This window comes from Phymastichus coffea, unplaced genomic scaffold (assembly GCF_024137745.1).
Source record: "Phymastichus coffea isolate CEN01 unplaced genomic scaffold, Cenicafe_Pcof_1.1 PCOF00003, whole genome shotgun sequence".
In the NCBI taxonomy this organism is placed as follows: Eukaryota; Metazoa; Arthropoda; class Insecta; order Hymenoptera; family Eulophidae; genus Phymastichus; species Phymastichus coffea.
The window spans coordinates 11,986,977-12,003,977 of record NW_026706814.1 but is presented as its reverse complement, the minus strand read 5'-3'; the positions used below and the strand labels follow the sequence as shown (position 1 = coordinate 12,003,977).

At 34.1% G+C, this 17,001-nt stretch overlaps 2 protein-coding genes across 4 annotated transcripts in view; one reads left to right on the top strand and one right to left on the bottom strand.

Moving 5' to 3' along the window:
• Window positions 1–10,611, bottom strand: part of LOC131666325 (janus kinase and microtubule-interacting protein 2-like) — a 70,494-nt gene extending 59,883 nt beyond the window's left edge. For all 3 annotated transcript variants that reach the window (XR_009302085.1, XR_009302086.1, XM_058938908.1), the window contains exons 1-4: window positions 10,413–10,611; window positions 5,631–5,974; window positions 4,705–5,549; window positions 4,152–4,443 (exon numbers count right to left, since the gene is read on the bottom strand). Coding sequence is in view for 1 of the 3 variants with exons in the window: in XM_058938908.1 (XP_058794891.1) it covers window positions 4,152–4,443; window positions 4,705–5,549; window positions 5,631–5,963 (1,470 nt within the window). In the remaining 2 variants the exon portion in view is untranslated. The remainder of the gene's footprint in view (window positions 1–4,151; window positions 4,444–4,704; window positions 5,550–5,630; window positions 5,975–10,412) is intronic.
• On the top strand, window positions 648–3,863 carry LOC131666337 (myrosinase 1-like). Its single transcript, XM_058938940.1, has 8 exons — window positions 648–784; window positions 928–1,031; window positions 1,280–1,413; window positions 1,483–1,816; window positions 1,952–2,294; window positions 2,362–2,512; window positions 2,778–3,019; window positions 3,270–3,863. Exons 1-8 carry the CDS (start codon window positions 741–743, stop codon window positions 3,397–3,399), a joined length of 1,482 nt encoding a protein of 493 aa, XP_058794923.1. The 5' UTR covers window positions 648–740; the 3' UTR covers window positions 3,400–3,863.
• Window positions 10,612–17,001: the final 6,390 nt, after the last annotated feature.

The window sequence follows — 17,001 nt, the reverse complement described above, 5'->3', positions numbered from 1 at the left end:
TGAATTAATTTCAAAACTGTGCCTATAAACTCTGAAACGGAGTACTAAACCATAAGGTTAAAACTAATCATTCAATTTAGTTCGTGCGATCATCTTTTGCTTTCATGACGGCTATAAACAGTCGCAAAAAAGAAAAAGAGAGAAAGAACCAATCTCGCACGTTTGTAACAGTGTCGGTGTGTCCATTGCTGCGTGAAGAAAGATAGCTAGTTTGCTTTCATTCTAAGTCAAACTTGTGAGAACTGGTGGATGTTTTTGTAAGTAACTACCGAAAATAATCTCTATCGATCATGCAATATTTGTGCGTCAAAGGCACTTAGTTCGTTATTTACAAGATCATGTCTAACTTACAATTACGTCTTTCTAGAAAAAAAACTCTACCAGGGACTTACTTCTGTTATACACTCAGTCCTTTTCATATTCTTACGAAAACCTTTGATTTTTTCAACTTTATTTAAATTTATTATATCACAATAGAGCCATATCTTGAAATTTGATTTACGATTATAATTATTTATCAGAGTTTAAAGTAAGTGTACTTGTAGCGATAACTTTAAACTTATCAGATATTTAAAACAATGTTTGTAAATGTTAGCAAAATATATATGTGGTATATAAATATTTATATATATTTCCAGCTCGAAAACTCTGCTGACAAAGCTTATGAGATTATCATCACTTATATTCAAAATCAAAATTTCATAAGATTTACTTATAATCAATAATACACAGTGATAAACATGTGTTATATTTACAACAAAGTTGGATATGTAATATGCTTGATGTGAGTATCTTTCAATTTGTATTTTCAAATGAAAGCCGAATTTCGGGTGTATATTTAAAAAATGTACTTTATCTTAAATTATACTTTGAAATTCTATGCATGTATGAAAAATGAGCCTTACAAAACAATTTTTTGCGCTTTAGAATCTTATCTGTAAGTGGACAAGAAGATTGGACTTTTCCAAATGACTTTATCATAGGAGCTGCAACTGCTTCTTATCAAATTGAAGGAGCATGGAATGTGAGCGGTTAGTATTTACAGTAATTATTTACAATACGCATAATACTTGCATATAGACTCTGCTACGAACCACCAGTGGCTCGTATTCACCCATTTAATTATCTTACAAGTGTCTTTTTCATCTTACCGGTCGTTCATGTGTACAGTATAGTACAGATACATGAACAGTATAAAAATTACATATTGCAATAACTTGTAATATGCAATTTCATATAGTTAATTTCAAATAATACGATTTACAAATAATTATTTTAGATAAAGGTGAAAACTTGTGGGACCGATATACGCATGTGCAACCGGAACAAATACGAAATCGAGATAATGGTGACATTGCTTGCGATTCATATCACAAATACAAAGATGATGTATTACTCCTGAAGAAACTGGGGGTCAGTTGAATTTTGTTGACTAAGTGATATTCTAATGAGAAGACTTTTTGAATTGTGCGTTATCCGTAGGTAGATTCTTATCGTTTTTCTGTCAGTTGGTCCCGCATTCTACCAACAGGCTACGCCAACATTATCAGTAAAGATGGAATTAAATTTTATCACAACTTATTAGATGAATTGGACAAATACAATATCACGCCGATACTCACAATGTATCATTGGGATCATCCGCAAATATTTCAAGATATTGGCGGGTGGACTAATGAAGTAATGGTTGATCTATTTGGTGAATATGCTAAGATCCTGTTTAAGGAATTTGGCAATCGAGTGGAAATGTTTATAACAATCAACGAACCAAGTTCAATTTGCGAGAGCGGTTATTATACAGGGGAATATGCCCCCGGTAGGTAGCTATAATTTTCTTGTATGATTTTATTTAATGATCGTAAATCGACAGTTAACGATTCATTCTCGATGATGTTGTATAATAGCCAATAGATATTTAAAGAATTGAACATTCACAATTTTCCAATTTTAGGATTGAAAATAGGAAAATACGCCGAATATCTATGCGGTCACAATGTGTTGAAAGCTCATGCCCGAGCCTATCACATTTATGACAGTGAATTTCGATTACAACAACAAGGAAAGATAGGAATTGTATTGGATTGCTACCATTTTTATCCAAAAAATAAACACGATCATGTTTCACCAGAAGTAGCTTTTCAATACCAATGCGGAAGATACGGGCATCCAATTTTTTCTAAAACTGGCGATTATCCCGAGGTAATCAAACAAAGAATAGCTGAAAATAGCAAATTTGAAGGTTTGAAGAAGTCAAGACTACCGAGTTTTTCAAAAGAGTGGATTCGTTACATAAAGTAAGAAGAGACAATCTATTATATTTTAATAATGCATACAAAAAAATATATTTGTAATTATTTGTAGAGGCACAGCCGATTTTATGGGTTTAAATCATTATAGCTCGAAACTTGTATCACCAGCACCTCGACCGAATAATACAATTTATATAAATGACGATGGGATAGTTTACAGTTACGATCCCAAATGGCCGTCTACTCCAAAAGATACTTTAAAGGTAAGAGCTTTATTTTTTAATTTTAGAAAAACGACCGCAAGTCAGATTTACTCCATAAGTTTTACGGAATTTTTTTAATTTATTTTATTTATTGCCAATAATACCAATTATAAATACATTGCTCATACCATTATCTCAAGAAAGTCCCCAGAATAGTCTTCAAATACCTTGTTCGGGGTTTGGTACATAAATATTTATTAATACGGAATTCATAAATATCAATAAAACCTACTAAATAACTCACAGTAGAACTTTGCACATGTAGATAGTTCCGACAGGCTTCAGAGACGTGTTACGAAAAATTAAAAAAGAATTTAGAAATCCTATTATTTTTGTTACTGAAAATGGACTTCCTGACATGGGCACCTTAGATGATACACTGAGGATCAAATATTTGCATTTATATATGAAAGCTATGCTTGTCGCTGTCAAAAAGTACAAAGTCAATGTAAAAGCTTACACAGTGTGGAGTCTTCTAGATAATTTCGAATGGGAGTTTGGTTATAGGTGAGTCAGTTCTAACTTATGTCTGCTAATTAAACATTGAGCAAGTTAAATCTATAATAATTAAATAAAATATTAATTTCTTAATACATTAAATGCATTGTTTTTATGACGATGATTTATCGTATTTAAAACGGTATTTCTAGTTTGTTCTTTCAAATATCTTAATATGAAAGCCATATAAACAATATATTTTTTTAAGTGCGTAATTTTTTTCCTTTCACTTTTGTTATAATGCAATTTTTCATTTTAGTCAGAAGTATGGACTTTTTCAAGTTGATTTCAATAATCCAAACAGAACGCGAATGCCAAAAAAATCAGCTTCATGGTTTTCCCAAGTTTTGCGAGAACGTAAGGTTTTACCAATAAATAGTGATTACTAATAAAAAGTGATCAGATTATGTGGTAAATCACTCATTAAGCAGAAGTATTGAGAGACGAAAGAAGACAACAGGGAATAGAGACCACACGGAGGCAATAATACCTGGCGCTATCAAAAGTATTCTTACGCATCGAAATAACTTTTTTCGATCGTCCATTGAAGGAATCTACACGATAAAGATAGTGTTTTACTATTATCTTTTACATTTAGGTACAAATAATCTATTTAGTTTTTTATCTTACTTTTTATTCATCTATGTCGTAATTAGAAATAAATAAAACAATGTTATGATTCATTCATAGTATTTACATCACTAAAAGCACGAAGACTCATTGTTTATTGATAAATATATAATATTTTCGCGCTTTAGCGAATAATTAATGACTAATAGCTAACTGAACAAAAAGCTTGTTAATCAAAAAATAATTATGTCAAAAATATAAAATTGAATGCAATAGTATCTTGCATCTAAAATGTCTGCAAGTTTATTATTTTTATATCGACCTGATAATACTTTCTGTTTATATGAATTAAAACTATACTTGATTATTTTATACGTCGATGTTGATACGGTTGCCATGTGAATGGGGATCGAAACTTTTACGTGAAATGATGATATTGAAAATAATGCTACTATCTTTCTTTTTAAAGTACAGATGTATGAAAAAATATGGGAAAAACGTACAACAATTTCTAATTCATATGATATATTAATGGAATAAAAATAAATTATGAAAGAACTAATTAACTCACGTGTAACTTCTCTTCGAGCTTTTTATTAGCTGTACGTAAGTTTTGAACTTCGATTGCAAGCTTTCGCAATTCTGCATTGCCAGCTTTGACGCTTTCATCCTCTTTGGTTTTCTTTCTGACGCGACTGCGATCCAGGGAATTAGTTTTAAGCTTTTGAATAGTTGATTCGGCTTCGGCAAGACGTTTTTTCAGTGCAGCCACCTCTCGCCTGTGATTTTCGTCTTTTAAAATGTCAGTCTTTGACGAACTTGATGGACAATCGTTTACAGAAGGTGATGGCGACTGAGCCAACCTTTGGAAAAGTGTACTAATTAAAATGATTTGCAAGCCAACCGATCGAAGGTCCAGGGAGTGGTTGAAAATAAAAGCAAAAAAAATATTTGATTGTTAATTGGAAAAGGGTGTAATGCGAACACATGTAGAGCTTTAGGAAGCACAGCGAGCTTCGAGTTTTCGAAAAAATCAAATGAACGGTCGTGCATCAATACTATAAATTGAAAGGTTAAAGTAGTTCAGTAAGGCATATATAGATGTTAGAGAGAGGTAATATTACCTAGCCTTGAGCTCGACCACGACGCTAGCGTATTTGGCCGCCTCGGCGTTGCGCGCCTCTTTGACGGCAGCCTCGAGCTCGCGTCGAGCCAACTTGGCGGCTTTGCGCTCCTCGTAGATCTGCGACCTAGCCTCGGTCAGCTCCTGCCGCAGCCGGCGGCCGCCCTCCTCCAGCCAATGAATGGTTTTGCGCAGCCGAGTGGCGTCGTCGTCGCGCCGCGCGGACTTCATCATCGAGCGCAAGCTGTATCGGCTGCTGCAGTTACCGACCTCCGACTCGACGCGATCCCTTTCGCGGCCGCTGCTCGCGCTGACTTCCGCTTTCCGGCCGCTATTCCTGTTCAACTCCGCGACTCCTCGGTACTCCAGATTCACCGTCAGATTCGAGACACTGCGTTCCACGCTCGCATTCGACTTGCTCGGTTCTTCGCTCAGCTCCCCCTTTTCACCGGATATCGACGCGCCATTCTCCCCAACATTTTCCAATCCACCCGACTCATTGCACTCTTCCCGAGTATTACTTTCACTGTGCACAGCCGCACCTTCCGCCACTTCGACACTTGGCTGTTCTTCGAGCACATCCTTTGTTGCTTCGACGCTTGGATCGCCGCCCTCGGTGGTGGTGGCTTCTCCATCGCGATGCCGCTCGACTGACCTAAAGCCCACATTTTTCAGGGCCACGCCAACGCTCTGATGATGCACGATACTACACTCGTTGGGCTCCAATTTTCGCCTTTTGCTGCCTGCAGCCTCGTGGTCTTCTGCCACTTCGTCCTCATCTGGTTTCATCGACGGCTGCAGTGTCGCGTCGACGACTTGCCAATTCTTCGATTTCTCACGGTCATCCTATCGCGAGTGGCCGAAGCAGTCGATTAGTTGACGGAGTCGCAACGACAGATATCGACACGATACATTGCGATAGCTTACCATGACACTGGAATGCTTGGGTCCGCGAATGCGAGAAGCCAAGGTAGATAAGAAGTCACCGAGGCGACTCTTGCTGGACGTGCGCTCGGTGCTCTCGGTGACTGCTTTGCTTGTTCGCCGCCGGGCCTTCACCGGCGGCGGCTTGATCTCGGGGTGCGATTTCGAGGCGTCCTCAGCTCGACCACGGTGGACCTGTTGCTGCTGTGGCTGCTGGCGACGTTTCCTCGTCGAGTTCGCCAAGCGCACCCCGGTCGTCGTTAAATTCGTCGTCGTGTTCGTCGTCGAGTTGGTCGCTCTCGTCGAGGTGACGGTGTCTCTCGCTCGGGGATTCATTCTGGTCGTTTCTGTCATTTGCACAATTATTTATAATAGCATACCAAGCACCTTTCTTACTTTCCAACAACCACGCTTACATATACTAGGTTATGTGAGTCTTGTATGTTAGTATTATTTTCGATTTTCTCAACACCATATTTGTCACAGATCTTACCGCTCAGTTTCATTGAAATATGTTAAATTTCTGAGCAGTGGAAATAATTAATAAAAAATTAAGTATGCCGCGTCGAGCATGAGATGATTATATATACTTTTGAAATACAATAAGGTTATAAATATTTACTTAACAAAAAATTAATCATCAAACGTAAAAATAATAACTATTTTGGTTACAAAATTTTTATTTCGAAAGTAAAACGTTTTCTAAATGTTGTAAATTAAATTTTAAATTTAGAGCCGAAACATTTTTTTTAATTTTTGGATTTAATTTTTACAACGAGATTGTTACCGACTCATTGTTAGGCGACTGTGTAAATCAAAAATATAAACGACAACCAAACGCTTTTCAACTCCAAACAGAACAATTTCAAATAATTCTTTTACTTATGTTCAAAGGTCGTATAAATTTACTTGAGCAACTGTAGTTTATAAAATACATATACATCAATATTTTCAACGTCATATTTATGAATATATAATATTTAGTTGCACCTTTTTCAAATAAATACCGCACTCGGTTAAAAAAAAAGACGAGTGCCTCACTTTCTATGCACATAGCTCTGCGAAAAACAATTACATAAAAATGGGATTTACATAGCATTGAAATTTAAGATATTGCATAACGATTGATTTATCAGCTGCTCATCTAGACTAAATAGTAAAGCTGTAGCGTCAATCAGAAAAGCAAAAATATGAATTTTCGAGCTATTACGCAACGTAGCACGGCATCACTTCATCAGAAATGCTTAAAACAGTAGGGAAAAATAGTTCAGCTTATAGTTCAAGGTCTTCCTGAAGTAACTGCGATGAAATTTAAAACAAAGCAATTATTTTATTAGGAAGCTTTAGTCTTGGAATAAAGTTATCTGATCAATGACATGTCTAATTACTTAATTATTTTTAGATCTAATGCAAAATATTGAAAAGCTGTCGAACTTTTGAATTTTTCATAAATGTTTGAACATATTACTTGATTGTTTAAATGTGAATGTCTTAAGCAAATGTTGCGTTAGCAGCGCATTATTTTTTCCAAAATACAGTTTTACGTTTTAGCTACAAACGGCGATAAACTATATTGTCGGCATAGCGCTGCACTCGTGCTTACTATAATTGAGATTTTGCAGGCTGGAAAACAGGAAAAATGCCGCTTCGTTTGAAATAATATATTTGAAGAAATATTCAACGGCGTAATGTTGGCATTTAAACACTTAAATAATATATTAAAAAATTAAAAAACTCAAAAGTTTTTCAATGCTTTGCATGAATTCCGAATATAATCGGACAAGCTATTGGTAAGGTAATTTTTTTCGGAGATTGTCGTTCACAAATAAATTAATTGATTTTTTTTAATTGAACCGCAGTTGCTTCAGGAAGACTGGAATTGTAAACTGATTTGTTTCCCGGCGTTTCAAGTTTTTTCGAGGAAACCGCAGTTATGCGAAGTTGCCCGTGCTTGAAATAGCTCGAAAGTCCACGTTTTTTCTCCATTCAATCGGCACCACAACATTGTTAATTGATCTAGGTGAACCGCTTAGAAATAAATTGAACAACATCTGAAGCTTCAACGCTATGTCAGTTCTATTTCCATGCGATTATTTTTCGCAAAAATATATACTGTGCAAGTGAGATGCCTATCTTTTTTTGACCGTTAGTAGTACAACTAACTTATGTTACGTTTTGTACGCTTGTAAATGTAAACACATGATAAATTTTTCAACTTTGTTTTTTTTTGGAGAAAATTTGTCAAACATAAAGACTTATAGCTAGTGAAATGTTAACTTAATAAATGCAACTTTTAGTTACTTAATAAGTAACAATAAATCGATACGAGTTTCAAGCCCTTGCAGAATCAACGAAAACAAACTATTTCTGCCTCCGATATGGTCTCTGTAGAAGAATGCATGGAGAGCTATTTCCTGCAGAGCCACTAGTGTTGATGAAAAAGCATTGAAGCTGGGAAAGCGAAACTAGGTCACCAAATGCCAAACACTCATACTATATATATCTCGAACTTCTAACCGTGACATCAATACTTTTTGCGATAGATTTCAGATATTTGACATTTGATTGAAAACAGCAAAACATTTTGTCATCTGAATCCGTCAAATTCGTGATCAATTTTGTTTTTCCACGGTGATTCACAAAAACGTCGCTGCGTGTTAAAAAATAGGCAGACATTTTTGAAGCAGCTGCGCTGTAGTTTATTTATATGAAAGCGGTATCGGTTTCCGAGGATAGCTCAAAATCTGCTGTTGTAAAAAAATGAAAGTCACGTAATTCATTCATAATTAAAGTCTATCGTTTTATTGTGCTATTTCCTAAAGCAGACTATTTCACAGTCTATGTAATTAAATTATTACACATGGAATAATCACATCACAGAAGAAGAATAAGTTGAGTGAGACAGATGAGACTTTATGTCTTGACATTTCTTAATGCTATTTATATACTTTCTCTCGCGCAAGCATGTGCTAAAAACTCCACCTCTACATGTAGCATTATATATTGTGTGAATTTAACATCTTACAAAGTAACGTTAACAGTCGCATTATCACGACAACAATTATTTATTGGTTCAAATTCTACTAAATCTTCGAAAATGTGTATCTAAAACTCCTATAGATAGAAAATCAGAAATTTAGAAAAGCCCTTTCAACACTCTTCAAAGAATTTGCACAATAATGAATTTTAACAAAGCAATATGTGACAATATTAAATGCGTATCTATTACTTTTAATAAATAATATCATTCGGAACACAAAAAAATATTACATCTGTAAATATTATTTGTCACTAGTTAACGCGACTACTTATTAAAATTTATAGAAAATGCATGAGCTTTTTATTTTGTTGTATTTTTATGTACAACAAGAATACGAAATTGAACATAGATATATCGTTGCTTATGTTTGAAATACAACTAAAAAGTTTTTAAAAGATCCTTCTGCACCTGATTATTCATTACTCACATAACAAATAGAACTTTGAAATTTTTTCATACCCGTCTGTGAGTATAGATAAAAAATTTTGTATATAATCGTACTGGTATTAAAGCTTTAAATAATTATGTTAAATAATAATAGACTCGCATTTGATGACATTGAAAAATATAATGGTATTAATACTTTTTACGTAGTGTTATTACTATTCATGTACACTGGCTAAAATTTACCATTAACGTTAGTATGAGTACGGATGTGCGCTGCGAACTCTATGATCTCTAATAGAGCGTACTAAGTAGTACACTCTTTTGTGACTGAACACGATTACCAGCCAACTATGTGCAAAGTAGATGCGAAGTACTATGAGTGCTCTTAATTTATTTTTAACAGATTATTTTGAACATAATTAAAAATACATCATCCAAGCAAAATAATTTATTAGAATGGTCATGTACCCATACAATTTTTGTATTTTTATGCGAAATTCAAAACGTTATCTTGTAATATTTATGTTTTATAATTCACTGCTATATTCTTTTACAATTCGTTGTTACATTCATTAAAAGTGTATAAAGCTTAATAAAAAGTTAACATAAGTATATTGATACGATGAAAAGACTTCCTGAGTCTATTTATTACTACAACCTAAACTGTCCATGATACAAAATAGAAAATACTACGTATCATGCTTATACAAGCGGATAAAACAGAAGTAAATAGTTAAAAAAATGGATTGGCGCGAATAGTCCACCTCGCTTCTGTTTTATTTGACTTTGGTATGTATTGTCGATCTTATTGGGATTGGAACTGAATTTAGAAATGATCATTTTAGTATACCGAAATAGAAATATCATGGCAACATTCTACATAGTTTAACGCGAATTGACGAATATTTATCGATTTTTCTATGTACACTTATAGAAAAGTTCTGTAAATTATATATACGAAGTTGAGGTATATACAACATCCGCTGTATTAAACAAACAACGTTATTAAATATTAATACAAATTCCATTTTTGAATGTAGTATATAACCTAGTTTTCATTAGGGTTTAGCTTATTTTTACTATTAATAGATTCAAGCGAACACTGCTAAAATTTTAAAAACATGCTGATATTTTAAATAAATTGAAAAAATAACTGACTCAACTAAAGAAAAATCAGTCTAAATTATTTATAACGCAAGTTACAGTCCACTTACTGTAAGGTTCGATTTTAAAATGCTTTCTAAACCATACCATGTAATTAAAAAAAAGTACTTCCCAAGAGTAATCTTAATCCCCTAATGAAAATATCTAGAAATTCAATTATTGTCATTTTGCAATCATTTAATTTGAATGCTTACCTTCTTCGTTAATACGACTTGAGAAGGTCGTTTGTGCATAAAGAAACGCACAGGTTCCAAGATTGAATTTTGAACTAAGTTAAAATGAATATAAAATTAACAAGACACGTACACTCGCGCGTTTATAATAAAATGAAAAAGTAATGTTGGCCCTGCGATTTTATCCACCTCGTGAGAGACACCGTCAGTAACTAAAGTACTAGTTTAACGTTGACGGAGCGCGAGTCTCTCTCCTCTCCTCACTCTCTCTCTCTCGCTCGCTCGCTCGCTCACTCTCTGACGCTCTTTCTTTTTTTGTAACACGCACACGTAAGCTTGATACACTTACATATCCGCAATAGCTATGTAGTCGCGTGTGTTTGTAGGTAAGTGTGAGGGAGCTTTAACAAAGAGAGCAAGTGCGATGAGCTTTTCCAATTGCAAACTCGGCAACGTAAAACGTCACCACGGCTACGCCAACGGCCTGCTGCGGCTAGCTACCAGTCTGCCATAAACGATTAGCTCATTGATACGAATTACGGGTACAGCAAGGACTGCGTTTTTTTATTAAGCATTCAACTCTTACATAAGATTTATTAGATATACAATGTTAATTTTAACATTTTTTAAATTTTATTAGTTGTTCATTATCTAATGAGCATTGCAACCAATTATGAAGTGGTCTTAGTCTTGATCTGATGTACGGCATATACACATAGGATCTTCAATTATTCTGATCCTAAATACAGACGCGGTTAAGTTATAATGAGTTGATCGATATCGACTTATGGTGACTAAAGTTCGCGCGTTAATCTTTTACAATCGAAATAAAGCCTACAATGGTTCGAGTAGTAGTTAGTGAAATATTATTGCCTTTTGTCAAGGTCCATTCTATATAAAATTTATTTTATAGCGTTATGTATTTTTTTAATGTTCTTTTAAACTAGTAAAAATTGTATTTTTTCATTATCCAAATTCTCACTGAGTTCATTTTTATAGCTGCAAAGTATGTTAGGGATTCAGTATAATTATTGTACACATCGATATTGTTAATTTTTTCTAAGATAAGTTCATAATACTTCTTTTTCATTTCTAGAATGTGAGGGTTGACCTGATATTTATTTGACTACCTTGCAGGGTTTCAAATATATTTAGTTAGTCTGATAAGATATTTTGATTTTTAAAGTTAGTAACAATATTAAAGGCGTCACTTACGTTACACATTCAGCTGTACATATCGAAGTTTTAGGATACATATTTCTTTGCTTTATATAGTTTCATGTTGAGCAGATAAAAGCTATTTCTTACGTCATTCTCATTTTTATCTTTACTTCCGTCTGTGTAAATCTCTATGCCATTATCATTTTCTGTAAAATCGTCAAATTTTGAAATCGAGTTTGCAGTCTCATTTCTATTCCTATATTTTTAATAAATGGGGCATTAGTAACATGTGTTTAATAGCTCTGATGATATATAAAATTAATCTTGTAATAGGACAGCTATTTTTAATAATAGCAAGACAAATTTCAAAAAGTCTCTTTCGTTTTTTTTAGATTTAAAAAGTACTCTTTGGTAGTATTTGTTATGTAGGCTTGTGTTACTTGTAATTTTAGCACACGCACAACGAGAAATGAAGCTCTTTCTTTAATTATCGGTAATTTAGTTTCCCTAATAAATATACTTATAGATATAGACCTGCGATATTCGTAGGTATTCGAATAGTTCTACTTTGTACATACTCGATTGTTTGCATTGATTCTTTTTTGAAGGGTAATGTACAAAACAGCCATATTATATAATTGATCGAACGTAACTTTGACATCAAATTAAAAATGTACAAGAATCTGCTCTCCAAGTTCTGCAGAGATATTTTATGATATTGATGCTCGGTTACGTGTTGAAAACTGTATTATTCTGGGGTTTGAAATTCATTTTATTATCAAATTTTATTTCTAGGAATCGTAGAATATTAGAGGATTTTATTTGATATTTAATGTTGATTTCAAGCTCGGTTTCCTCTCGGTCAATATTTTGAATGTTAAAATTAATAAATACAGTTTTATATAAAACATGCTCTAGACTTTTAGAATATACTTTAACTACAGTTTTTATTTTTGGAGAAAAACGCAATGACATCAGAAAATTAAGAGATAGACACAGTGTTTATTATTTTTTTCGAAATATCCACTATTTATACGTATGTTATATATAATAGTCAGCTCAACACTCCTCCTCGAGGGACAGCTTTATAAGTATATTTTACGTTATCCAATATGCTAGTGTAAACAAACCTTTCATAGATTAGGAATGTAATAAATTTAGCCAAAGTCATTGGACAACCAATGTTTGCTAGCTTTTGAAAAAGAATATCGCTGATGAGATCAAATGCTCCACAGATATTTATAAATAGTTATAATAGTTTATAAGTTCTTTTTTATCTTTGAAGACTTAGTATGGTGGATGTAAGATTTATAATATTGTCAGTACATGAATGTCCCTTGCGAAAACAGCACTAGTTCTGCGGTAGTAAATTTTGAGTCTTCACGAGTCTCCCCACCTACCACTACATCTTATTTTTAACTAGTGTTTCAAAGAGTTTGCATACGTATGGAGTTATAAGCGCTATCGATCTAAAGTTTATTCTATCGGGTTTCGCTATAAAATGGATGTACGTTTTTTACAGTCTTTTAGAAAGTCTTTAGTACGATAGGTTTGCTTAAATATACTAACAAGTATCAGTGTGTATTAGAACAGTAATTTTTTAAGAGTAAAGTAGTCAATTCCATCTATTCTGACAGAGAATTTGTTTTTATGTGATGATAGTGCTAAATTAAATTCTGCAAAGGTGAATTCTGATTCTGAAAACTTATTTTCACTACAAATTGATATTTAGCCTTTATCGCGTGGGATTCAGGTTAAAAAAATTTTGTATAAAGCTAATTCTTTTCTATTATTTTGTAAATTTTCAGTGACAAGATTAAGCCTAATTTTAGGCTGTTCTTAATTTTGACCATTTGTTTTTCAGTATTTCATAGGTATTCCAAAAACATAAGAATCATCGGTTTGAAAATTAATTGATTGAGCAAAGTTATGATAGTTTTCTTTATGTTTTGTAAGTTTTCCGTCACTTGCTTTTATACAGTTGAGCTCGATGAAATCAGCAAATTGTTTCCATCATTTAAGAGATTGATTCTTGGTGACTTTGTTTAATATTTGTCGTCTCACCAGGATAGCAAATTTCTGTGCTGTTTTATGCTTACTTTTATTTATTTATTTATTTTTTTAGTTGATAGATTTACTTTTAATTTCAACAAATAGATTATATTTTTCTTTTATAATAAAATCTTATAATTCTTTTTATGTTTTTCAATATTTTATAAACAATCCAAGATTTTGGAAGAAGCTTCAAAATAGTTCATTTATCCGCATAGCTCGACACGTCATTCAATTTTAGTTGAACATCTGCAACCAAGTTCAATTTAAATTTATTTGGCTTTTCTGTTTCAGTTTGTTCATAATATTTTATAAATTTGATTACGATTAGAAAATGTCAAGTTTTCTATTATAACCTGATTATTCAGCATGTCATTCTACTAATTTGTAATTTATTGAGTAAATCATTAACGAAATGAAGCGAAGCACATTTTTTTGCTCGTTTTGATTCAACAGGTATTCTTCGTTCTTCGGATGTTTGTTAAATGATTGGCTCGTATCATATTGTTCATCAATCAACATATCACACGATCATTGTAATCATTGATTATTTTTCAAAAAAAGATTCTTTAATTTTTGTTAAATAATTATATTCTGATCGTGCATTTTTACTCATATTTTATATGCATATTCTTCAATTAATATTGAATAATTTTCCAACTTTCTTTAATTCGTTATGCATACGAACGATTTTATTAAGCATCTGTTACAGGTTACACTCAAAACTTGTATTCTCGAATTGAACGAAAAGCTTCACGTATAGGGTTGGGTAACATTATGGATTTTCTGCTTATCTTCTTACGTTTGTTGAAGACATTTTTACAATACTTGAAATTCATTGTAATTATCATTGATATGAATGCTAAATATGCACATTTGGCACTATCCATTAAACGAGACAGATGGCAAAGGTCAGACAGACGGCAACGGAAATAGGCTTAGACTGATGCTCTAAACAAAGCGCTGGTTATTATCCCTTACTGCGTCTTATATTATCTTCGCTCTATTAATTTTAATGACTATTCTCATATAAAAAGGACAAGGAACCCAACGGAAATATAATTTTGAAAATAACAAAATACTTTTTAGACATACGCATTTGTTTAATAAACTTTTTTGATGTTATTGTTTTACATGTATTAATTATCGTTAATAATTAATATTAATAATTAATATTATGGCTTAATATTATAGTTTTACAAGTATTAAAAAACTGATATCAATAGCTTTAACAATGGCAGGGATATGAATTTTTGAATAATTTTCAGAAAATTCTTTGATTGTTAATAACTTTTGATCTACACGTAATGGTTTCAACATTCACATTAAAGATTACTACTATATAGACAATACTAATCCAAGTTTCAGAAAAATTGGTCACCTATACTGAAGCCGATCGTAAGAGCCTAGATCTAGAACGTGTCATACATCAAACATTCTCTGTTAAATTAAAAATACTTGCATATTCATGTGAGGAGACTATAAGTTTATAAAGTAAAGTTATAAAGACTATAAGTTTATGAAGTAATAATTTTTTAACAAAATAAGAAGGTGGTCCAACTCGTCTGGAAATATTTTTTATCCGTGCATGAATCTTTTATTATAAATTGTTGCTCACCAAAGTTCAAATCATCTATTTGCAAAGAAAACCTCTTTTACCAAGATATTTTATGAGATATTATACAAAAAATCTTATTATAAAAGTGAAAATAAATATGTTCGTTTTCAAAACAAAATATATGTTTCTTTGAAGATTTTTTTTCCTTGAGTTACAATAATCAGTCAACAGTTATTACTTGAATAAATCGAAATAAAATATAGTTTTAGAGCTTCGAATAGATCCTCTATAAATATTTCGATAGGCCAAATTTCAATATAAAGTTGGATTTACTCCATCATCCTTCAATTTCTTCATAATTCATACAAAATAAAGGGAAAGAAATACCCTGTGTTTTCTACACGATTTAATAAAAGTGAAGGGCGAGGGAGCAGTTCTGATGTCAAATTTGTCGATAAAAGATGAAAACACGTAGGACGTCAACAGAATAATGAATCTTTTGCAAAACATAAATTTTTTCTGTATTACCTTGTTCGCGGCATGTGCGCTTCACGTGCGCATATGTCCCAGGGCTGAAAGTATTCGCAGCATGTGCGCCTCGCGTGTGCATCAGCCCTGGGTTAAAAGATAATGCCCAGTTAAGACTCTCTCGACTCTCAGCCTTTGGCACGTACAAAACCTGAAACCTTCGCTTTGTTCAGGCGCACGTAATACCAGGGATAAGGACGGCGCGCTAATTAGACCGAGTTTAGGTAGCCAGCTATCTTTTAGGAATCGCATCCCTTTCTAGTCCCTCTGACTTACTCCCCTCCCTTCGGGGCCTAACGAGCTAAGGGTATTTCCTTCTTTTTTTTCTTGTGGGTCTGTCTGTCTTCGACACTTCTTCTCGTACAGTCCGAGTTCTAGTTGTTGCGTTCGCACTGCGACACCCAAGTTTTTCTGGACTCTGCTATTCCGACGCGCTCGTGAAAACTTTGTAACGCCGATTCATCGCGATAATAAGTGTAATTGTAAATATCAAGAGTTACTTGTGAGTGTGAGTGGGTATTCGGTGGTGTGATCACCGCTTAATAGAATTCTGATTCAACGACGCGAGGACTATTTGGCGATACGGGCCTAGCTGGGGATAGGTGCAATATCCTCTGAGGTGTCTCTGCCTGTCACATTGGACAGACCAGCTCACCTCGCCTATAAGGGCAACGTAGTAAGGGCTGTGCCCTTGTCCAAGACGTTGGTGCTGCGGGGCCCTAGGAGGCATCTCCCTCCTTTCGCACGGTGAGTGCAAGCGGCGTTATAATTGCGAGTTAGCCACGTGAAATTAGACGTATGGTAGCATGTAAGCATTCTGTTTGTACGCGCACCTGAATGGCTTTTTCCTCCACGTGTAACTGGGGTTTTTTTATGCCGGCCACGTATCACGCTTTTAGTACGTCAATTAATGGCTAAATCGTCAATGATCTTATATGAAATGGCCTTATATGAATAAAGTGTGATTCAAGTATAAGATTCAACATGGCCACAGAGACGTGGCAAGGGAGGTTGAAAGCTCAACCGAATAGTTAGGGGGAGGGGGCTTTTTGCACAAAGTATCAATGAAAAGAGTTGAAATGTAGAAATATACGGATAAGGGGCAGGGGTGCAGCAGCAGCCGAAGTGAGAGCAGTAGTTATTGGTATAGGCGCGTTCTCTATCTCTGCGGCTTTGCGCGAGCAGCGTACGTAGAGCAGTGCTGAGAGCGCGAAAGAGACAGAGAAGCGCTGCTGCCTATCGATCGTCGGCTCGCAGGCGACCGCCTGACGTCGGCACTCGACAACGCGCGCACACCCCGGCCGCGCGACC